Source organism: Bombina bombina, chromosome 6 (assembly GCF_027579735.1).
Source record: "Bombina bombina isolate aBomBom1 chromosome 6, aBomBom1.pri, whole genome shotgun sequence".
NCBI classification, from domain to species: domain Eukaryota; kingdom Metazoa; phylum Chordata; class Amphibia; order Anura; family Bombinatoridae; genus Bombina; species Bombina bombina.
The window spans coordinates 347,669,566-347,694,591 of NC_069504.1; the positions used below are offsets into that span (position 1 = coordinate 347,669,566).

Here is a 25,026-nt window from a genome sequence, read left to right on the forward strand (position 1 = left end):
TGCAAAGTTGCAGTGGTCTGAGATGCAAGCCAGCAAACGGAACTATGTCCATTGCCGCTACCATTAAGCCGATTACCTCCATACACTGAGCCACTGACGGCCGAGGAATGGAATGCTTGTCCAGAAAGGCGAACCTGAGGAACTGGTGATGATCTTTGTGGATAGGAATGTGTAGATACGCATCCTTTAAGTCCACGGTGGTCATATATTGACCCTCCTGGATCATTGGCAAAATAGTCTGAATGGTCTCCATCTTGAAGGATGGGACTCTGAGGAATTTGTTTAGGATCTTGAGATCCAAAATTGGTCTGAAGGTTCCCTCATTTTTGGGAACCACAGATCAGAGTAGAACCCCTGCCCCTGTTCTGTTTTCGGGACTGGGCAGATCACTCCCATGGTATATAGGTCTTCTACACAGCATAAGAACGCCTCTCTTTTTGTCTGGTTTACAGACAATTGAGAAAGATGGAATCTCCCCCTTGGGGGAGAATCTTTGAAATCTAGAAGATACCCCTGGGTTACTATTTCAAAAGCCCAGGAGTCCTGAACGTCTCTTGCCCAAGCCTGAGCGAAGAGAGAAAGTCTGCCCCCTACTAGATCCGGTCCCCGATCGGGGGCTACCCCTTCATGCTGTCTTGGTGGCAGCAGCGGGCTTCTTAGCATGTTTACCCTTGTTCCAAGTCTGATTAGCCTCCAGACTGACTTGGATTGAGCAAAATTCCCCTCTTGCTCTGTGGCAGGGGAAGAGGGAGAGGGACCACCTTTGAAGTTCTTATTCGTCTAATCCTGAGGAATGGCCTTTCCCTCCAGTGATGTCTGAGATGATCTCTTTCAGTTCAGGCCCGAATAGGGTATTGGCCTTGAAAGGGATGGCTATAAGCTTAGCTTTTGATGACACATCAGCAGACCAGGATTTAAGCCATAACGTTCTACGTGATAAAATGGCAAAACCTGAATTCTTCGCTGCTAATTTAGCCAATTGAAAAGCGGCATCTGTAATGAAAGAATTAGCTAGCTTGAGAGCCCTAATTCTGTCCAGAATATCATCTAATGGGGTCTCAACCTGAAGAGCCTCTTCCAGAGCCTCGAACCAAAAGGACGTTGCAGTAGTTACAGGAACAATGCACGCTATAGGTTGGAGAAGAAAACCGCGGTGAACAAATATTTTCTTCAGAAGACCCTCCAATTTGTTATCCATAGGATCTTTGAAAGCACAACTGTCCTTGATAGGTATAGTTGTACGCTTAGCCAGGGTAGAAATAGCTCCCTCCACCTTAGGGACCGTCTGCCATGAGTCCCGCACGGCGTCAGATATGGGAAACATTTTCTTAAAAGTAGGAGGGGGAGCGAATGGAATACCTGGTCTATCCCACTCCTTAATAACAATTTCCGAAACCCTCTTAGGGACCGGAAAAACATCAGTGTAGGCAGGAACCTCTAGGAATCTGTCCATTTTACACAATTTCTCTGGAACTACAATAGGGTCACAATCATCCATAGTCCCTAAAACCTCCCTGAGCAATAAGCGGAGGTGTTCTAGTTTAAATTTAAAAGCCGTCATATCTGAATCTGTCTGAGGGAACATATTTCCTGAATCAGAAATCTCTCCCTCAGCCAGCAAATCCCTCACTTCAGAACATTGTGAGGGTACATCGGATATGGCTAATAAAGTGTCAGAGGGCTCAGCGTTTGTTCTCACTCTAGACCTACTGCGCTTCCCCTGCAACTCAGGCAGCTTAGATAAAACCTCAGTGAGGGTAGTATTCATAACTGCGGACATATCTTGCAGGGTGAAAGAATTAGACGCACTAGAAGAACCTGGCGTCGCTTGTGCGGGCGTTAGCGGTTGTGACACTTGGGGAGAATTAGATGGCAAAACCTGATTCTCTTCTGACTGAGAATCATCCTGCGACAAACTTTTAGTAGCTAAAATATGTTCTTTACAATTTATTGACCTTTCAGTGCATGAGGGACACATTTTAAGTAGAGGTTCCACAATGGCTTCTAAACATATTGAACTTTGACTTTCTTCAATGTCAGACATGTTGAACAGGCTAGTAATGACTACAAACAAGCATGAAAACGCTGTATTTAGTGAAAAAATTATCTTAAAAAACAGTACTGCGCCTTTAAGAGAAAAAAAGCATACACATTCTACAAAACAGCCTAAACATGAAACAAATTTTTCAAAATTGTGTATGTAGACACAATATAGGTAGTTAAGATTGCACCACAATTTTTTTTTTTTAACAATTAACCCCTTAATTTGCAAACCGGATCGAAATTACCCAGATCCGGAAAAAAAAAAAACACTCTCACCTTGCCACAGCCCTGAGTGGCCCTACCTGCCCTCAGGGATCGAAAATGTGGGGTAAAATCTTTGATTTGGCCCAAAACATACACCAGGGCCCTCAAGAGTTAGAGTTTGCTGCTTGCTGATAAAACTAACTGCGCATCTGAGGCGCGAAAATAGGCCCTGCCCATCTCACTCGATGTCTCCACAGCCTTAAAGAACCGCACATGAGCGGTTATAACTAGCCATGTGGGTTCTAAGACCCAAAAGTTAAGCCATGTGTGCCCTTAATAAAGTTTGCCCAAAACGTTATTGCCCACAAAAACGTTAAAGCACTCCCAAATCAAAAAACGTTTGCTTACAAACATTTGCAATTCAGTGTCAACCATATTTGTAATTGGCCCCATATGCAAGCTAAGTAATGCCCTTCTTTAAGCTCCAGGATTACTGCTTACCCTTACCCTCCTGGGTATAATGTCAGCCTTTCTGAAATACACAGTTTCTCCAGAAAAATATGACTGAACATACCTCACTGCTGCATAGCATGAAACCGTTCCTCACACTGAAGTTTCCTGTACTCCTCAGCCTCTGTGGGAACAGCAATGGATCTTAATTACAAATGCTAAGATCATCATCCTCCAGGCAGCAGTCTTCATCCATCTGCTGCCTGAGAGTATATAGTACACACCGGTAGCATTTAAAATAAACTCTTGCTTTAAGAAATTAAAAACTAATACTTTATCACCTCTTTCACTTTACCCTTCCTAGTACTTAGAGTGGGCAAAGAGAATGACTGGGGGGTGGAGCTATATAGACAGCTCTGCTGCGGTGCTCTTTGCCACTTCCTGTTAAGAAGGATAATATCCCACAAGTAAGGATGAATCCCTGGACTCGTCTTACCTTTATAGAAGAAAAACCAAAATTTAGGGCTGCCCATCGGAGAACACGGGTGGGAGCAGTGGACTCTACCTGTACAGAAGGAAATTATCTGTTAAGCATAATTTATGTTTTCCTTCTTAATACAGGGAGTGTCCACAGCTACATTCCTTACTTGTGGGAAATTATACCCAAGCTCTAGAGGACACTGAATGCTAACGGGAGGGTAAAAAAAGAGAGACGGCCCCTAATCTGAGGGCACCACATCCTGCAAAACCTTTCTCCTGAGGGCAGCTTCAGCAGAAGCAAAAACATCAAACTTGTAAAATTTGGAAAAAGTATGTAAGGAGGACCAGGTAGCCGCCTTACAAATCTGATCGATAGAGGCCTTATTTTTGAAGGCCCAAGAGGAAGTCACTGCTCTTGCAGAATGAGCCGTAATCCTCTGAGGAGGCTTAAGTCCCGCTGTCTCATATGCTAAGCGGATACTCCTCAACCAAAAAGATAAGGAGGTCGAAGAGGACCTATGACCCTTACGCTTCCCAGAATATAGAACAAACAGAGAAGGAGTTTGTCTAAATTCCTTTGTAGCCTGAAGATAAAACTTCAAGGCACGAACCTCCTCCAGATTATGCAGTAACGTTCCTTCGATGAAGAAGGATTTAGGACATAAGAAAGGAACCCCAATTTCTTGATTGATGTTGCGATTTGATACAACCTTAGGAAGAAATCCTAACTTGGTCCGTAGAACAGCCTTATCAGCATGGAACACCAAGGGCTCCATGTACTAAGCAGTCAGCGAGCTACCCGCAACAAATCTCGCGTCAAAACTCGCAAACTGATATGTACAAAGTCGTCAACTATGTTCAAACTCGCATCTTTAAAATTGCGAGCGTACTTATCCGCCAAACCTCGCTACCTCTCCATTTTTCACTGTAATTAGACACATTTGACCACCAACTCGCCAAAAACGAATGTACTAAAAAATCTATATGTCCGCTCGCTACAATTTCCGCTCCCACCTCGTTATTTTTGCCTCGCCACCTTTTAGGTGGCGGGCAAGGTACAAAACAATAGGAAAGTCAATCTAGACGCCAGTCTAGACATATATAAAAGGCAGTAATATCAGCATTGTACAGCATAACTGGCGTCTAATTTGTCTCTCATTTCCATGTACATAAATTGCGCCAAATTTGTCGACTGTAATTAAAGAGTAATCTATATTTTAAATTTGTATTGTATAGTTGTCAATCTTTATAATTATTTTTATATTAATATTTATATATTATCAGATCCAGATGAAGCCATATCCAAATTGTAAATAAATATTACAAAAATAACGCTCTGTTATCACTCTTCAAAAATTTTTGAACAATAATAAAGTTGTTTAGATAAGTTGAACTTTTATAGGAGCAAAATTCTATTCCCGCGACTACTATGATGTTCGTGACACCTTGCATGTCACGTGTTAATAATTGGCCAGACAATTCAACTGAAAGTTAAGTACATTAGCTTAGTCGCGGCGAGCGAGGCATCAAATTTATCAATAATCCGCCACTGCTCGCAGCGGGCTAGACTTGTCTATTTATTGGGGGATTATTAGTACATAGTGACAGCGGACACCATTTCGCCCGCGGCGAGTAACGGCGAGTTTATCCGCGTCTAAAATGACGGATGAATTGACGGCTTAGTACATGGAGCCCCAAATAAGGAGGGTCGCATTGCAAGGCAGCAATCTCAGAGACTCTGCGCGCAGAAGCAATAGCTAGTAGAAAAAAAAACCTTCCAAGACAAACAACTTAATGTCAACCTCATGCATAGGCTCAAACGGAGCCCATTGCCAAAATTTTAGAACAAGATTTAAACTCAGAGGAGGAGCATTAGATCTAAACACCAGCCTGATCCTAGACAGAACCTTAACAAAAGACTGTACATCCGAAAGCTCAGCGAGCCTTTTGTGCAGTAAAAACAGACAGGGCCGAAATCTGTCCCTTCAAAGAACTAGCTGAGAGGCCCTTCTCCAGTCCATCCTGGAGAAAAGAAAGAATCCTGGCAACCTTTACTTTGTGCCAGGACAAATTACGCTCTTCACACCAGAATATGTAGGTCCTTCACACCTTATTATAGATGTGACAAGTAACCGGCTTACGAGCTTGAATGAGAGTATCAATAACACTCTCAGAAAACCCTCTCTTGGCTAAGACTAGCCACGTTCAATCTCCACGCAGTCAGCCTCAGAGAATCTAGATTTTGATGAAGAAAGGGGCCTTGTTCCAGCAGATCCCTGCAACAAGGTAACCTCCAAGGAGGAGATGATGACATCCCCACTAGATCCGCAAACCATATCCTTCGCGGCCACGATGGAGCAACCAGTATCACTGATGCCTGCTCCTGTATGATTTGAGTCACTACTCAAGGAAGGAGTGGTAATGGCAGGAAAAGAGAAATTAGATTGAACCTCCAAGGCACCGCTAATACATCTATTAGCTCCGCCTGAGGATCCCTGGACCTCGACCCATATCTGGGTAGCTTGGAATTGAGACGGGATGCCATGAGATCCATCTCCGGCGTTCCCCACCTGTCGGAATGTGGATCTCTGAGAGCGAACAGTTGTGGGTCTCCGCCCACTCCAGAATCCGAAATACTTCCCTCATTGCTAGGGAGCTTCCCGTTCCCCCCTGATGGTTGATGTAAGCCACCGAGGTTATATTGCCTGATTGGAATCAGATAACTTGGGACGAACCCAGTAGGGGCCAAGCCTTCAGAGCATTGAATATTGCCCGAAGTCTAGAATGTTGAACGGGAGGGAGCTCTACTCCTGCATCCACAGGCCCTGCGCATTCTTGGCACACCAAACAGCTCCCCATCCTGACAGACTTGCGTCCGTAGTCACAGTCACTCAGGATGGTCTTAAAAAGGATGTCACTCGGGACAGATGATCCAGACAGAGCCACCAAGAGAGCAATTCACTCGACCGGTTGTCCAGAGAAATCTGTTGAAACAGATCCAAATGATCGCTGTTCCACTGCCTCAGCATGCACAGTCACAACGGCCTGAGGTGGAACCTGGCAAAGAGAATTATGTCCATGCTGGACACCATGAGACCAATCACCTCCATACACTGAGCCACAGATGGCCTTAAGGAGGTCTGGAGGGCAAGACAAGTTGAAGCTAGCTTGCAACTTCTCTGGTCTGTTAGAAATATTCTCATGTCTATGGATCTATTATCGTGCCCCGGAATTCCACCCTGGTGCTTGGAATAAGAGCACTCCTTTCTCTATGTATCTTCCCTCTGTGGGATCGAAAAAGACAGAGGAAAGATTCCGAATGGTCTTCTGCCAGATGAAACAATGCTACTTGTACCAGAATATCGTCCAAGTAGGGAGCTACTGCTACACCCCAGGATCTGGCGACTGCTAGAAGAGCCCCTAGAACCTTCGTAAAATTCTTGGAGCAGTAGCTGGACCAAACGGAAGTGCAATGAACTGGAGGTGCAGGTTGAGGAATGCAAACCTGAGGAACTGGAAGTACTCCCCCTGTGGATTGGAAGGTGAAGGAATGCCTCCTTCAGATCTATAGTGGTCATAAACTGCCCTTCCTGAATTAAGGGAAGGATGGACCTATATTGTCTCCATCTTGAGAAGGGGACATTTAGAAATTTGTTTATGCACTTTAGGTCCAGAACTGGACGGAAAGATCCCTCCTTTGGGACCACGAAAATGTACAAACCTCTCTCTGTAATAGGAACTGGGACAATGACTCCAAAGGAGGACAGAATCCTTACGCACTCCAGAAAGGCTTCCCTCTTTCCTAGTCTTGAAGACAGATTGAGAGGATGAATCTTTCCCTGGGTGGATGAGTTTTGAAACCTATCTTGTAACCCTGAGCTATGACCTCCAGGACCCAAGGATCCTGCACGTCCCTGAACCAAGCCCCTGAAAGAGCGACAGTCTGCCCCCTACACCATCCAAAATAAGACTTAGTCTTGGCGGGCTTCTTGCTCTGCTTGGATCTATTCCAGGACTCTTGTTTTGCTCTGGCTTAGCGGAGGCCTCTGACGCTGGGCTTTTATCAGAACTAAAGGAACGAAAAAATAAACTTTGTCCTTAAGATTTGTTCTCCTTATCTTACAGTACGAAGGCACCCTATGCCCCTGAAACCATAGAGATAGTCAAACAAACTATTTCCCTTAAAGGAGAGGGTAAAAGACTAGATTTAGAAGTAATATCTGTCAGAGCGCCTTACGGGCCTAAACAGAAAACCTGAAGTCTTAGCCATAGGCTAATTGATCTGCATAATAACAGCACAGATAAAAGAATTAGTAACCCAGAAGGCCGTAATTCTTTCCTGAAAAATGTTGATCATTTTCGCAAAGGAGACTCACCAAAAGGTAGCCACTCCAGCAGTTTCAGCGACAAGTGCCGCCAGATATCCCATAGGTTGAAACATCCTCTTTAGCAGTTTCCATCCTTATATCCGGCGGCTCTATGAATGACAAACTATCCTCACACGGTCTACTATTACGTGTGGCAAGCGTAAAAATAGCGCCAACCAAGTAGGGATGGGAAAAAGAAAACCCACCCTCAGAGAGTCCTTAAAAGGCAGACAAGGGGAAGAGGAATCTAATCCTGTCCCACTCGTCCTAAATAATGATTGCCATCAAATTTAGGACCCAGAGGTTCGTCTGGCAGCTCGGCCTTAAGAAACTCTAATGTAGTCAAAACCTCCTTTAGTAGAAAGCGTAAATGTTCTGTCCTATCCTGTCACAAAAGGCAAAGAATGACTTGGGGATGAGGGAAGTGGGGGAGGTATTTAAGCCTTTGGCTGGGGTGTCTTTGCCTCCTCCTGGTGGCCAGGTTCAGTATTCCCACAAGTAAGGAATACAGCTGTGGACTCTCCTTGTATTAGGAAGGAAAACATAATGTATGCTTACCTGATAAATGTATTTCTTTTCTGGCATGGAAAGTCCACGATTCTATTCATTGCTGTTGGGAAATACAACACCTGGCCACCAGGAGGAGGCAAAGATACCACAGCCAAAGCTCAAGATCCCTCCCACTTCCCATACCCCCCCCAGGTGCCAGGAAAGCAAGACATTTATCAGATAAGCATACATTTTGTTTTCTTTCCAATGGCATGGAGAGCCCACAATTTCATTCATTACTGTTGGGAGACCAATACCCAAGCTAGAGAGGACACAGAATGGACAGGGAGGGAAAATAAGGTAAGTGGACCTAAATTGAAGGCACCACCGCTTGAAGCACCTTTCTCCCAAAGGAAGCCTCAGATGAGGTAAAACATCAAACTTGTAAAATTTAGAAAAAGTGTGCAAAGAGGACCAGGTAGCCGCTTTACAGATTTGTTCCATAGAAGCTTCATTCTTAAATGCCCAAGAGGAGGACACAGCATGAGTACAGTGAGCCGTAATCCTCCTATTTATTTATCACAATTTAGAAAAGTTTCCTCTCAAAACAAATTCCATCAAAAACGGCACCCGTATAAGACCCCAGCGATGACTGGGGCGACTTACCAATCTCTCTACGAAAGGACTCAAAGCTTTTATCCTATCTTGGTCCGGAGCCAACTAGCACACTGCTTGCTACCTCTATAGTCTGCTTGCAGTACAGGAAAACGGAAATTAATCGCACAGTAGTCACGTGGCGTCACGTTAAAGGGATAGTAAAGTCCAAATTAAACTTTCATGATTCAGATAGGGCATGTCATTTTAAACAACCTTTTAATTTACTTATATCATCAAATTTGCTTTGTACTCTTGTTATTCTTAGTTGAAAGCAAATACCAGGCAAGTTCAGATTTTAATTTCTAAGCCTTTGAAGGCCGCCTCTTATTTGAATGCATTTGACAGTTTTTCACAGCTAGAGAGCGTTAGTTCATGTGTTTCATATAGACAACATTGTGCTCATGTACGTGAAGTCATTTAAGAGTCAGAACTAATTGCCTGAAATGCAAGTCTGTTAAAAGATCTGAGATAAGGGGGCGGGGGGCAGTCAGCAGAAGCTTAGATTCAAGGTAATTACAGAAGTAAAATATGTATTTCTATAACAGTGCTGGCTATGCAAAATTGGAGAATGGTAAATAAAGGGATTATCTTTTAAAACAAAACATTTTTGGTGTTTACTATCCCTTTAAAGGACCAGTCAACACAGTAGATTTGCATAATCAACAAATGCAAGATAACAAGACAATGCAATAGCACTTAGTCTGAACTTCAAATGAGTAGTAGATTTTTTTCTGACAATTTTAAAAGTTATGTCTTTTTCCACTCCCCCTGTACCATGTGACAGCCATCAGCTAATCACAAATGCATACATGTACCATGTGACAGCCATCAGCCATTCACAAATGCATACACACTTATTCTTGCACATGCTCAGTAGGAGCAGGTGACTCAAAAAGTTTAAATATAAAAAGACTGTGCACATTTAGTTAATGGAATTAAATTGGAAAGTTGTTTAAAATGGCATGCTCTATCTGAATAATGAAAGTTTAATTTTGATTGAGTGTCCCTTTAAGGGAGAACAGCAGTGACTAAGAGATCCGAGCAAAAAGTAAATTTATGCTTACCTGATAAATTGATTTCTTCTATGGTAAGACGAGTCCACGGATTCATCCTTTACTTGTGGGATATTATCCTTCCTAACAGGACGTGGCAAAGAGCACCACAGCAGAGTTGTCTATATAGCTCCTCCCTTAGCTCCACCCCCCAGTCATTCGACCGAAGGTACAGGAAGAAAAAGGAGAAACTACAAGGTGCAGAGGTGACTGAGTTTAAATCAAAAAAACATCATCTGTCTTAAAATGACAGGGCGGGCCGTGGACTCGTCTTTCCAAAGAAAAAATCAATTTATCAGGTAAGCATAAATTTATTTTTCTTCTATAAAGGTAAGACGAGGCCACGGATTCATCCTTTACTTGTGGGATACAATACCAAAGCTACAGGACACGGATGAACGGGAGGGACAAGACAGATGGCTAAAGAGAAGGCACCACTGCTTGAAGAACCTTTCTCCCAAAAATAGCCTCCGAGGAAGCAAAAATATCAAATTTATAAAATTTGGAAAAGGCATCAAGCGAAGACCAAGTCGCAGCCTTACAAATCTGTTCAACAGAAGCATCATTTTTAAAAGCCCATGTAGAAGCCACCGCTCTAGTAGAGTGAGCTGTAATTCTTTCAGGGGGCTGCTGTCCAGCACTCTCGTATGCCAAACGGATGATGCTTTTCAGCCAAAAAGAAAGAGAGGTAGACGTAGCTTTCTGACCTCTACGGTTTCCAGAATAGACAACAAACAAAGAAGATGTTTGACGGAAATCTTTGGTCGCTTGCAAGTACAATTTCAATGATTAGGACACAGAGAAGGAACAACAATTTCCTGATTAATATTCCTATTAGAAACAACCTTAGGAAGGAATCCAGGTTTGGAACGCAAAACCACCTTATCAGCATGGAAAACAAGATAAGGCGAGTCGCATTGCAATGCAGATGGTTCAGAAACTCTTCGAGCCGAAGAGATAGCAACTAAAAACAGAACTTTCCAAGATAGAAGTTTAATATCTATGGAATGCATAGGTTCAAACGGAACCCCTTGAAGGACTTTAAGAACTAAATTCAAACTCCATGGCGGAGCAACAGGTTTAAACACAGGCTTGATTCTAACTAAAGCCTGACAGAACGACTGAACGTCTGGAACATCTGCCAGACACTTGTGCAATAAAATAGATAAAGCAGATATCTGTCCCTTTAAGGAACTAGCTGATAACCCCTTCTCCAATCCTTCTTGGAGAAAGGACAAAATCCTAGGAATCCTGATCTTACTCCATGAGTAGCCCTTGGATTCGCACCAATAAAGATATTTACACCATATCTTATGATAAATTTTTCTAGTGACAGGCTTTCGAGCCTGAATCAAGGCATCTATGACCGACTCAGAGAATCCCCGCTTGGATAAAATCAAGCGTTCAATCTCCAGACAGTCAGCCGCAGAGAAACTAGATTTGGATGCTGGAACGGACCTTGAATCAGAAGGTCCTGTCTCAGAGGCAGAGTCCATGGTGGAAGAGATGATATGTCCACTAGGTCTGCATACCAAGTCCTGCGTCGCCACGCAGATGCTATCAAAATCACCGAAGCTCTCTCCTGTTTGATTCTGGCAATCACACGAGGAAGGAGAGGAAATGGTGGAAACACATAAGCCAGGTTGAACGACCAGGGTACTGCTAGAGCATCTATCAGTACTGCCTGAGGATCCCTTGACCTGGACCCGTAACAAGGAAGTTTGGCGTTCTGACAAGACGCCATCAGATCCAATTCTGGTGTGCCCCATTGCTGAATCAATCGTGCAGACACCTCCGGATGGAGTTCCCACTCCCGCAGATGAAAAGTCTGACGACTTAGAAAATCCGCTTCCCAGTTCTCCACGCCTGGGATATAGATTGCTGATAGATGGCAAGAGTGAGTCTCTGCCCATCGAATTATTCTGGCGTCCGTCGTCACTATGACCCATGCTGGCCTGCGGAAACACATTCCTTGGGACAGATGATCCTGTGACAACCACCAAAGAAGAGAGTCTCTGGTCTATTGATCGAGAGTTATCTGAGGAGATAAATCTGCATAATCCCCATTCCACCAAAGGAAAGAGTAAGTGAGCGCAGGGTGTAACCACCAAACTCCTGTTAAACCTACGAGTCCCTTACATAGGCTAAGCACTAGATATACACAAAAGAAAGCAGGAGCGCTGCAGCTAAAGGTGGATTAAACTGAAAATGAATAAATGCACAAGGTGAACCAAACTAAAATAATAAATGTGGATCAAACTAAAATATATTAATAAATGCAAAAGTACAAAGGTGTAAAATAAATGGCTATGCCACGATTTAATAATAGTGCATTATAAGTAAAACAAACAGTGATGTAGCCCTAATAATATAAACTAAAATTATATAAACTAAAAACGGACGTCTCCGTTTATAAAAAAGGGGGTATGAGGTTGCCACCACATAAAAGATTAAAACAGTCAGAAACTTGAGTATGTGCAAATAAGCAAATCCGGATAGGTACTGGTATTACCTCGTCAACTTCTGGTAACAGTCTTACCCGCGGGCAGTGTGTAGCTCAGGTGCCTCCGTCAAAGCTTACAGATGTGGCCAGATGACGTCACCTTTATGGGCGCTGTCCCAAAGAGGCAATCTGATTGGTCTCTTTACGATCCTCTGGAAAAAGGAGCAATGTAGCCGCCAAACTCCACACAACAAAGTAACCGCTCATCAATGCCTTATAGCACGCAGGGTACTTGTTGAGGATGAGGTGTGTGGATAGCACAAGTATCAATCTTGGTTCAAAGCGGTCCCGCTGCAAATTAGGTCAGTGGTCTTGCTGTAAATCCGGTCAGCGGTCTTAGGGCATAAATGGATTCCGGTGCACTAGTTAGTAGTGCTGACTTGTTAGGTATTCCACAGGATCTTGAAAAAGCCCTGTATAGGGAGAAACACGTTGATGTGAAGTTGCAACTTATAGACATTATTTATCTATGTAGTTTGAGCTACATTGTCTACACCACTTTGTTGGAACTGTGGTATCTGTGAGACTTTGTTGGAAGGACCTGTGGAATACCTAACAAGTCAGCACTACTAACTAGTGCACCGGAATCCATTTATGCCCTAAGACGGCTGACCGGATTTACAGCAAGACCACTGACCTAATTCGCAGCGGGACCGCTTTGAACCAAGATTGATACTTGTGCTATCCACACACCTCATCCTCAACAAGTACCCTGCGTGCTATAAGGCATTGATGAGCGGTTACTTTGTTGTGTGGAGTTTGGCGGCTACATTGCTCCTTTTTCCAGAAGATCGTAAAGAGACCAATCAGATTGCCTCTTTGGGACAGCGCCCATAAAGGTGACGTCATCCGGCCACGTCTGTAAGCTTTGAGGGAGGCACCTGAGCTACACACTGCCCGCGGGTAAGACTTAACAGAAGTTGACGAGGTAATACCAGTACCTATCCGGTTTTGCTTATTTGCACATACTCAAGTTTCTGACTGTTTTAATCTTATGTGGTGGCAACCTCATACCCCCTTTTTTATAAACGGAGACGTCCGTTTTTAGTTTATATAATTTTAGTTTATATTATTAGTTCTACATCACTGTTTGTTTTACTTATAATGCACTATTATTAAATCGTGGCATAGCCATTTATTTTACACCTTTGTACTTTTGCATTTATTAATATATTTTAGTTTGATCCACATTTATTATTTTAGTTTGGTTCACCTTGTGCATTTATTAATTTTCAGTTTAATCCACCTTTAGCTGCAGCGCTCCTGCTTTCTTTTGTGTATAATCCCCATTCCACTGTTTGAGCATGCATAGTTGCAGTGGTCTGAGATGCAAGCGAGCAAACGGAAATATGTCCACTGCCGCTACCATTAGTCCGATCACCTCCATACACTGAGCCACTGACGGCCAAGGAATGGAATGAAGAGCTCAGCAGGTGGTCAAAATCCTTGATATCCTGACCTCCATCAGAAATTTTTTCATATCCACCGAATCTATCAGAGTTCCCAGGAATGGAACTCTCGTGAGAGGGACAAGTGAACTCTTTTTTACGTTCACCTTCCACCCGTGAGACCTTAGAAAAGCCAACACAATGTCAGTGTGAGACTTGGGTAGTTGGTAAATTGACGCATGAATTAAGATATCGTCCAGATAAGGCGCCACTGCTATGCCTCGTGGCCTTAGAACCGCCAGAAGGGACCCTAGCACCTTTGTGAAAATTCTGGGAGCTGTGGCCAACCCGAAGGGAAGAGCTACAAACTGGTAATGTTGGTCCAGAAAGGCGAACCTGAGGAACTGGTGATGATCTTTGTGGAAAGGAATGTGTAGATACGCATCCTTTAAGTCCACGGTGGTCATATATTGACCCTCCTGGATCATTGGCAAAATAGTCCGAATGGTCTCCATCTTGAAGGATGGGACTCTGAGGAATTTGTTTATGATCTTGAGATCTAAAATTGGTCTGAAGGTTCCCTCTTTCTTTGGAACCACAAACAGACTGGAGTAAAACCCCTGCCCCTGTTCTGTTTTCGGGACTGGGTAGATCACGCCCATGGTATACAGGTATTGTACACAGCGTAAGAACGCCTCTCTTTTTGTCTGGTTTACAGACAATTGAGAAAGATGGAATCTCCCCCTTGGAGGAGAATCTTTGAAATCTAGAAGATACCCCTGGGATAAAATTTCTAAGGCCCAGGAGTCCTGAACGTCTCTTGCCCAAGCCTGAGCAAAGAGAGAAAGTCTGCCCCCTACTAGATCCGGTCCCGGATCGGGGGCTACCCCTTCATGCTGACTTGATGGCAGCAACGAGCTTCTTGGTCTGTTTACTCTTGTTCCAAGCCTGAGTAGGTCTCCAGACTGACTTGGATGGAGTAAAATTCCCCTCTTGTTTTGCAGCGGGGGAAGAGAAACCACCTTTGAAGTTCCAAAAGGAACGAAAATTATTTTGTTTGGTCCTCATCTTATTTGTTTTATCCTGAGGAAGGGCATGGCCTTTCCCTCCAGTGATGTCTGAAATTATCACTTTCAGATCAGGCCCGAATAGGGTCGTACCCTTGAAAGGGATAGCTAAAAGCTTCGATTTTGATGACAAATCCGCGGACCAGGATTTAAGCCATAACGCTCTACGCGATAAAATGGCAAAACCTGAATTCTTCGCTGCTAATTTAGCCAATTGAAAAGCGGCATCTGTAATGAAAGAATTAGCTAGCTTGAGAGCCCTAATTCTGTCCAGAATATCATCTAATGGGGTCTCAACCTGAAGAGCCTCTTCCAGAGCCTCGAACCAAAAGGACGTTGCAGTAGTTACAGGAACAATGCACGCTATAGGTTGGAGAAGAAAACCTTGGTGAACAAATATTTTCTTCAGAAGACCCTCCAATTTTTTATCCATAGGGTCTTTGAAAGCACAACTGTCCTCGATAGGTATAGTTGTACGCTTAGCCAGGGTAGAAATAGCTCCCTCCATCTTAGGGACCGTCTGCCACGAGTCCCGCACGGCGTCAGATATGGTAAACATTTTCTTAAAAAGTAGGAGGGAGAGCGAACGGAATACCTGGTCTGTCTCACTCCTTAGTAACAATTTCCGAAATCCTCTTAGGGACCGGAAAAACATCAGTGTAGGCAGGAACTTCTAGGAATCTGTCCATTTTAAACAATTTCTCTGGAACTACAATAGGGTCCCAATCATCCAGAGTCGCTAAAACCTCCCTAAGCAATAAGCGGAGGTGGTCTAGTTTAAATTTAAAAGCCGTCATATCTGAATCCGTCTGAGGGAACACATTTCCTGAATCAGAAATCTCCCACTCAGCCAGCAAATCCCTCACTTCAGAACATTGTGAAGGTACATCGGATATGGCTAATAAAGTGTCAGAGGGCTCAGCGTTGGTTCTCAACCCAGACCTACTGCGCTTCCCCTGCAACCCAGGCAGCTTAGATAAAACCTCTGTGAGGGTGGTATTCATAACTGCGGCCATATCTTGCAGGGTGAACGAATTAGACGCACTAGAAGTACTTGGCGTCACTTGTGCGGGCGTTAATGGTTGTGACACTTGGGGAGAATTAGATGGCATACCCTGATTCCCTTCTGACTGAGAATCATCCTGCAACATACTTTTATCAGCTAAAATATGTACTTTGCAATTTATTGCCCTTTCAGTGCATGAGGGACACATTTTAAGTGGAGGTTCCACAATGGCTTCTAAACACAATGTCAGACATGTTGTACCGGCTAGTAATGAACACAAGCAAGCATGAAAACACTTTATTTAGTGAAAAAAATAACAATCTTAAAAAACGGTACTGTGCCTTTAAGAGAAAAAAAAAGCATACACGTTCTGCAAAACAGTCTAAACATGCACCAAATTTTCCAAAATTTTGTATGTAGACACAATATTGGTAGCTAGGATTGCACCACAAATTTTTTTTTTAACAATTAACCCCTTAATTTGCGAACCAGATCGAAAATACCCAGATCTGGTAAAAACACACTCAGCACCTTGCCACAGCCCTGCTGTGGCCCTATCTGCCCTCAGGGATCGGAAATGTGGGGTAAAATCTGTGATTTGGCCCAAAACATACACCAGGGCCCTCCAGAGTTAGAGTTTGCTGATCAAACTAACTGCGCATCTGAGGCGCGAAAATAGGCCCCGCCCATCTCACTCAATGTCTCCAGCCTAAGGGAACCGCACCAGAGCGGTTATAACTAGCCATGTGTGTCCTGAGACCCAAAAAATAAGCCATGTGTGTCCTAATAAAGTTTGCCCAAAATGTTATTGCCCAAATAAACGTTAAAGCACTCCCAAGTAAAAATAAAAACGTTTGCCCACAAACATTAGCAATTCAGTGTCAACCATAATTGTAATTGGCCCCATATGCAAGCGAAGTAATGCCTTTCTTTTAGCTCTAGGATTATTGCTTACCCTTACCCTCCTGGGTTCAATGTCTCTCCAGAAATATATGACTGAACATACCTCATTGCTGCATAGCATGAAACCGTTCCTCACACTGAAGTTTCCTGCACTCCTCAGCCTCTGTGGGAACAGTAATGGATCTTAGTTACAAATGCTAAGATCATCATCCTCCAGGCAGCAGTCTTCATCCATCTGCTGCTTGAGAGTAAATAGTACACACCGGTACCATTAAAAATAACAAACTCTTGCTTGAAGAAATTAAAAACTAATACTTTATCACCTCTTTCACTTTACCCTTCCTAGTACTTAGAGTGGGCAAAGAGAATGACTGGGGGGTGGAGCTAAGGGAGGAGCTATATAGACAGCTCTGCTGTGGTGCTCTTTGCCACTTCCTGTTAGGAAGGATAATATCCCACAAGTAAAGGATGAATCTGTGGACTCGTCTTACCTTTATAGAAGAAACCTGCGGCGCCTTCTCTGAGAGAAAAATAACGCTATGTATGGAGCATGAGTAAAAAATAAAAAGTGACAAGACTGGCTCATAATAAAGTGCATAAACAAAAACAAAAAAAAAAACAAAAAAATCAGGATTATCTTGCAATCAAGCCCAGACAGCCTCAGTCTCATTAGTGTAATAATCCCTGACTGGATCATCAGCAAAGTGTAACCCTCATGGTGCTTTATACCACCCACCCTGTGAAGGACATTTACCTTCAGGAGCCTCTGCTGTGGGGCAGAAACAGCACTTCCAGGTCTGACAGCTTCATCCAGACTTCTGACAGGAACCTGAAGTAGAAGGAAAACAGTGTAAGATAACACTGGTTGCCAGGTGGGGGTGTTAGCACAGATTGCTAGAAGGAGGACAGAGAAAATCCCTGCGACATCCAGCAGCTAACAGCTACTAATATTCTTACAATATTCTTACTAAGCGGTTTACATGGACACAGCATTAACCCCAGTCCTATCTTGAAGGGAAACTACCTATTAAAGGACTAATCCATCTTTCTTCAGAGCACCATCTTCGCTACCCTCCACGTCACAGAGGCAAAGAATGAATGGGGGAGTATGGGAAGTGGGAGGGATCTTAAGCTTTGGCTGGGGCTTCTTTGCCTCCTCCTGGTGGCCAGGCATTGAATTTCCTAACAGAAAAGAATGGAATTTGTTGTATGCCCCTTTTTCTCACAGCTGATAACAGATGATCATGTGACTATATACTGACATACACAGCTATCTGTGAATTTTTCCCTAAAATAAATATTCAGATTGGAGTTCTGTGCTGCTACGTTTTTGTTTGTTTCTTATGCATTTATGGGGGAGGTATCGAGGCAGTGGCCCTTAGTAGTGTGCACTCGCACACTGGTGCTGGACCGATATTCTTTGTTGCTGTGTATATACTGTAGAGAGCCTGGTAAAGAGACAATTGGCATTAACAGACTTGCAAAAGGATCTTACAGCCTCATGTAGCCCCTCATGATGACAGCAGGATTTTTCAGTGTTTATAGGGGTTAATGGTCCAGACTGAATTAAAAGTGTTTCTTCTAGTTCAATTTCTTTCTCCAGCTTTATAAGAACAGGAGGTTCCACTCCATATCTAAAGAAAACAAAAAAGTAAAAAAAAAAAATTGCAATAGTTACACATGTTATAGTAAACAGCACAGGTACGCATGCAGAGGTAAACAGCACAGGTACGCATGCAGAGATAAACAGCACAGGTACGCATGCAGAGATAAACAGCACAGGTACGCATGCAGAGGTAAACAGCACAGGTACGCATGCAGAGGTAAACAGCACAGGTACACATACAGAGGTAAACAGCACAGGTACACATGCAGAGGTAAACAGCACAGGTACGCATATGGGGTAAATAGAACGGGTACACATATAGGGCTATATTATGAGTGAAGCACAAATTAGCGCTCCCGCTCAAGGATTTAACTAGCTAGAAGTAAGATTTTTGCACACGCGTATTACAAGTTGAAGTAATATGTTTGAACACAAGCGTTAACCGGACGTGCGCAAAAAGCCAACCTTCGAATATCGCAAACCCATTAACGTATTCCCCTATAGACTTCGGTGGAGCACGAAAAGTGGAACAAAAAACCTAACACCCTTACTCACGAGCAAACCCAATCGCGTTTACTTGAGTGTGCTAACCTTACATGAAATATGAATATTTCACATTCCAATGTTTCTCACATAGCAGACTAAATAAACTATCTATCTATCTACATATATACACTCACCGGCCACTTTATTAGGTAAACCTTGCTAGTACTGGGTTGGACCCCCTTTTGCCTTCAGAAAAGCCTTAATTCTTTGTGGCATAGATTCAACAAGGAAACATTCCTCAGAGATTTTGGTCCATATTGACATGATAGCATCACGCAGTTGCTGCAGGTTTTTCGGCTGTACATCCATGATGTGAATCTCCCCTTCCACCACATCCCAAAGGTGCTCTTTTGGATTGAGATCTGGTGACTGTTGAGGCCATTGGAGTACAGTGAATTCATGCTCATGTTCAAGAAAACAGTTTGAGATGTTTGAGCTTCGTGACATGGTGCATTATCCTGCTGGAAGTAGCCATCAGAAGATAGGTACACTGTAGTCATAAAGGGATGGACATGGTCAGCAAGAATACTCAGGTAGGCCATGACATTTAAACAATGCTCAATTGGTACTAAGGGGCCCAAAGTGTGCCAAGAAAATATCCCCCACCATTACACCACCACCACCAGCAGCAGCCTGAACTGTTGATACAAGACAGGATGATCCATGCTTTCATGTTGTTTACACCAAATTCTGACCCATCTGAATGTCAAAGCTGAAATAGAGACTCATCAGACCAGGCAACATTTTTCTAATCTTCTATTGTCCAAGTAAGTTTGGTGAGCCTGTGCTAATTGTAGCCTCAGTTTCCTGTTCTTAGCTGACAAGAGTGGCACCCGGAGTGGTCTGCTGCTGCTGTAGCCCATCTGCTTCAAGGTTCGACATGTTGTGCGGTCAGAGATGGTATTCTGCACACCTTGGTTGTAACAAGTGTTTATTTGAGTTACTGTTGCCTTTCTATCATCTAGAACCAGTCTGCCCATTCTCCTCTGACATCAACAAGGCATTGTCGTCCACACAACTGCTGGATAATTTCTCTTTTTCTGACCGTTCTCTGTAAACCCTAGAGATGGTTGTGCGTGAAGATCCCAGTAGAGCAGCAGTTTTTTTTAAATACTTAGACCAGTCCGTCTGGCACCAACAACCATACCACGTTCAAAGTCACTTAAATCTCCTTTCTTCCTCATTCTGATGCTGGGTTTGAACTTCAGCAAGTCGTCTTCACCACATCTAGATGCCTAAATGCAATGAGTTGCTGCCATGTGATTGGCCGATTAGCAATTTGTGTTACCAAGCAATTGGAAAATAAATGTGTTCAGAGCGCCTCAAATGGGCTAGGTGTTGTACAATGTGTAGAGTGTGTATTTGGAAATATTTTAATTGTAAATCTAGTACTTTACACAAGAATAAAACATGCCACGGTGGGTACAGTGGTAATAAATGACAATAAAACAATAAGATGTGGATCCACTCTTGTACAAATTGAATATTGAATATATCTATATAAAAACATTGAATAATAAAATGATGCAGAGGCAAAAATAATAGTAGCCCCAATAAAAATATGAGAAAGTTAAAATTCCAAACAATGTCTGAGAGAAATCAATCCAATGTGTGGATTAAAAAATACAGTAAATCAAATGTATGGGTTGCTGATATCGACTAGGAGGAGGATACCGTAAGAGATATTGCGTACCAGTGTTGGTGGTGATAATGTGTATAAAAAAGGGAGTGAAAAAACAGAATTTATGCTTACCTGATAAATTACTTTCTCTTACAGGTGTATTCAGTCCATGGATTCATCCTTACTTGTGGGATATTCTCAATCCCTACAGGAAGTGGCAAAGAGAGCACACAGCAAAGCTGTCCATATAGCTCCCCTCAGGCTCCGCCCCCCCAGTCATTCGACCGACGGTTAGGAGAAAAAGGAGAACCATAGGGTGCAGTGGTGACTGTAGTTATTGTAAATTAAATTTGAACCTGACTTAAATATCAGGGCGGGCCGTGGACTGAATACACCTGTAAGAGAAAGTAATTTATCAGGTAAGCATAAATTCTGTTTTCTCTTACTTGGTGTATTCAGTCCACGGATTCATCCTTACTTGTGGGAGGGAACAAGTCAGGTAACCTAAACGGAAGGCACCACTGCTTGCAAAACCTCTCTCCCAAAAATAGCCTCCGCAGAAGCAAAAGTATCGAATTTATAAAATTTGGCGAATGTATGCAGTGAAGACCAAGTCGCTGCCTTACAAATCTGTTCAACAGAAGCCTCATTCTTGAAAGCCCATATGGAAGCCACAGCTCTGGTGGAATGAGCTGTAATTCGTTCAGGAGGCTGCTTACCAGCAGTCTCATAAGCCAATCGGATGATGCTTTTCAGCCAAAATGACAGAGAGGTAGCAGTCGCTTTCTGACCTCTCCTCTTACCAGAATACACAACAAACAAGGATGATGTTTGTCTGAAATCTTTGGTTGCTTTTAGATAGAACTTTAAAGCACGAACCACATCGAGATTGTGCAACAGTCGTTCCGTCTTAGAAACTGGATTAGGGCACAGAGAAGGAACAATGATTTCCTTGTTAATATTCCTATTAGAAACCACCTTTGGAAGAAAACCAGGTTTAGTGTGTAAAACAACCTTATCTGCATGGAACACCAGATAGGGTGAATCACACTGCAAAGCAGATAATTCTGAAACTCTTCAAGCAGAAGAAATAGCTACTAAAAACAAAACTTTCCAAGATAATAACTTGATATCTATGGAATGCAAAGGTTCAAACGGAACCCCTTGAAGAACTGAAAGAACTAAATTTAGACTCCATGGAGGAGCCACAGGTCTGTAGACAGGCTTGATTCTAACTAGGGCCTGTGCAAACGCCTGAATGTCTGGTACAGCTGTAACAGAATAGACAGAGCAGATATCTGTCCTTTTAAGGAACTAGCTGACAGACCTTTCTCCAAACCTTCTTGGAGAAAAGACAATATCCTTGGAATCCTAACTTTACTCCACGAGTAACCCTTGGATTCACACCACCAAAGATATTTCCGCCATATCTTATAGTAAATTTTCCTGGTGACAGGCTTTCTGGCCTGTATCAGAGTATCTATAACTGAATCAGAGAAACCCCGCTTAGCTAGGATTAAGCGTTCAATCTCCAAGCAGTCAGTTGCAGAGAAACTAGATTTGGATGCTTGAAAGGACCTTGGATTAGAAGATCCTGCCTCGATGGCAGTTTCCGATGACATGTCCACTAGGTCTGCATACCAAGTCCTGCGTGGCCACGCAGGCGCTATCAGAATTACCAAAGCCTTCTCCTGTTTGATTCTGGCTACTAGCCGAGGGAGAAGAGGAAACGGTGGAAAGACATAAGCTAGACTGAATGACCAAGGCGCTACTAAAGCATCTATCAATGCCGCCTTGGGATCCCTGGATCTGTAAAGGGGAAGTTTATGGGGAACATTTTCTTAAAGATAGGTGGGGGAACAAAGGGTACACCTGGTCTCTCCCACTCCTTAGTCACAATATCCGCCACCCTCTTTGGGATCGGAAATGCCTCAGTGTATACAGGGACCTCTAGAAATCTGTCCATCTTACACAATTTTTCAGGGACCACCATGGGGTCACAATCATCCAGCGTAGCTAAAACCTCCTTAAGCAGGACACGGAGGTGTTCCAGCTTAAATTTAAACGCTAAGGAATCTGACTTGCCTGCTGAGAAACTTTTCGTGTGTCAGAAATTTCTCCCTCAGACAGCCCTTCCCTCACTGCTACCTCTGAGTTTTGTGAGGGTACTACAGATAAATTATCCAAAGCTTCAGATTGCTCATCCTCTGTATTTAAAACTGAGCTATCGCGCTTTCTTGGAAAAATTGGCAGTTGGGATAAAAATGCTGCAAGGGAATTATCCATTACTGCTGCTAATTGTTGTAAAGTGATAGGGGCCAATGCGCTAGAGGTACTAGGCATCGCTTGCGCGGGCGTAACTGGTGTAGACACGTGGGGTGAGGAAGAAGGACTATCTTCATTACCCTCCGTTAAGGAATCATCTTGGGCAGCATTTTTAATTGTCACTGGATGATCTTTAAAATGCTTAGATGTTTTTGCACACTTTAAACATAAATGCAATGGGGGTACTGCCATGGCTTTTGAACATATAGAACAAGGTCTATCTGAAGGCTCAGACATGTTTGACAGACTCAGACAACACTAAAATGTTGAACAAAATACTTTTTGAAAAAACGTTACTGTCTCTTTAATTAATAAAAATGCACACACTTTTTTACCAAATCATCAAAAAACATCCGATCTTAATGAAATTTTCACCACATGATCCTAATGCCTTGAAATGATTGCACACAAATTTTCAAATCGTTTAACCCCTTAATGCCCAAACCGGAGCAAAATGAAGTAAACACCCGGTTTAACCCACTACAGTACGATGCCACAGTCTTTGCTGTGGCTTTACTTTAGGGTTAATTGCAGGTGTAAATTAAGCCTCCCTGAAGTCCTCCTGTACTCTAAAGGCTCTGCACATGAAGCTGCATGGAGCTGTGTTGCAAATTAACTGCGCAATTGAGGCGCGAAAATGAGGCCCCCTCCATCACTCCAGAGTTATGGGGCCTTTCTGAGTCAGATTAGCTGTCTTACAAAATGCCAGGCATAAAAAAGTCCCCAAAAAGTGTTTTCAACGTCTAAAATGCTTAATAAACATAAGATTACCCTATTAAAGTAATCTATTTAGCCCATCACAGTGTCTGTCAGTATTAAAGCCCTTAACTGAAGCCATCATTCTATACAGTGTCTCAGAAAATGGCTTATCTTCCCTCATGGGATTTCTGTCAGTCTTCTAGCACTACCAGGTCTTGTTAGAAAAAAATGACTGAACATACCTTAAGCAGTATAAGCCTGCAAACTGTTCCCCCCAACTGAAGTTCTCCTGTACTCAACAGTCCTGTGTGGGAACAGCAATGGATTTTAGTTACAACATGCTAAAATCTTTTTCCTCTCAGCAGAAATCTTCATCACTTTCTGCCTCAGAGTAAATAGTACAAACCGGCACTATTTTAAAATAACAAACTCTTGATTGAAGAAATAAAAACTACAAATCTAACACCACATACTCTTTACCCTCCCGTGGAGATGCTACTTGTTAGAGCGGCAAAGAGAATGACTGGGGGGGGGGGGGGGGGCGGAGCCTGAGGGGAGCTATATGGACAGCTTTGCTGTGTGCTCTCTTTGCCACTTCCTGTAGGGATTGAGAATATCCCACAAGTAAGGATGAATCCGTGGACTGAATACACCAAGTAAGAGAAATTATCCTTAGTGATTGCAAATATAAAGGAAACAGACAGTGTCAACTTGCTTATTCAAAAGTGAAAAAAAAAATGATGTGAAAAATTGAAAAAATTACAAAGGAAAAAATGCTGCTCAAAAAATGGAAAAAAAAAAGAGAACAAAGTCAGTGATCCAAAAAAAAAAAAAAAAAAGGAAAAAAAGAGAACAAAGTCAGTGATTGTAATCCAACAAACAAGAACCCTAAAAAAGGCTAAATGTGAAGATCCAAATAAAAGTCAAAAGTTAATAATTTGTGGAAAAGGAAACCTTATTTTCCTAGTGGTGAGAGTCCGTCTGAGGTTCCTGATGGTGAGAATAAAGTCAACGGTCTTTTAGGGCAAACCCAATTAGTGGGCTAGTGTTCCTGTTCCTGATGTTGAGAACCTTTGGTGGTTGGGAGAAACTCCAATCCAAAAAAAAAAATTATTTTTAAATCATAAATTAAACCTACAAGCAAATAAAAACAACAATAGTGTAGATGGTACTAAAAACTTATTTAAAATCAGAATAGTGCTTACCAGCTGTGGTCAACGCATTTTGGCCTCCTCTAGGCCTTTCTCAAGACTGCCAGCTGGTTGTCAAAAGTGTCCCTTTTGTAGTGAAAAGTCTTGCGCCAAAAAAGTGTGTTTGGGGGCGTGGCTAAAACCCGAAAGGGAATGTAGGGTATGTAATAGTTAAGTTTTGGTTTTTTTGATACTGAATAGCTTGTCTCGTTAATGTAGGTTTTTCATCATGTGTAGATTGAGCATATAATATTTAAATAATAGTGAGATCGAGTGACTTTTCAAATGTTTTATGCACAAGCTGGAAAAAAACATGTTATTCTTTTATGTTCACTATAATATGACATTTATCAGATGTAAAAAAATTTGGGGTAAAGTTTTTTCAAACTGTAATGTAGTATACCTTATCAGGATTCCTTTGCTGATAGGT

The 25,026-nt window shown here is 42.7% G+C and overlaps 1 protein-coding gene across 1 annotated transcript in view; it reads right to left on the reverse strand.

Moving 5' to 3' along the window:
• GAS2L3 (growth arrest specific 2 like 3) overlaps positions 1–25,026 on the reverse strand; it is a 176,512-nt gene that overhangs the window by 24,709 nt on the left and 126,777 nt on the right. The window contains exon 6 of the mRNA XM_053716997.1: positions 18,105–18,243. Within this exon, the coding sequence (XP_053572972.1) occupies positions 18,105–18,243 (139 nt within the window). The remainder of the gene's footprint in view (positions 1–18,104; positions 18,244–25,026) is intronic.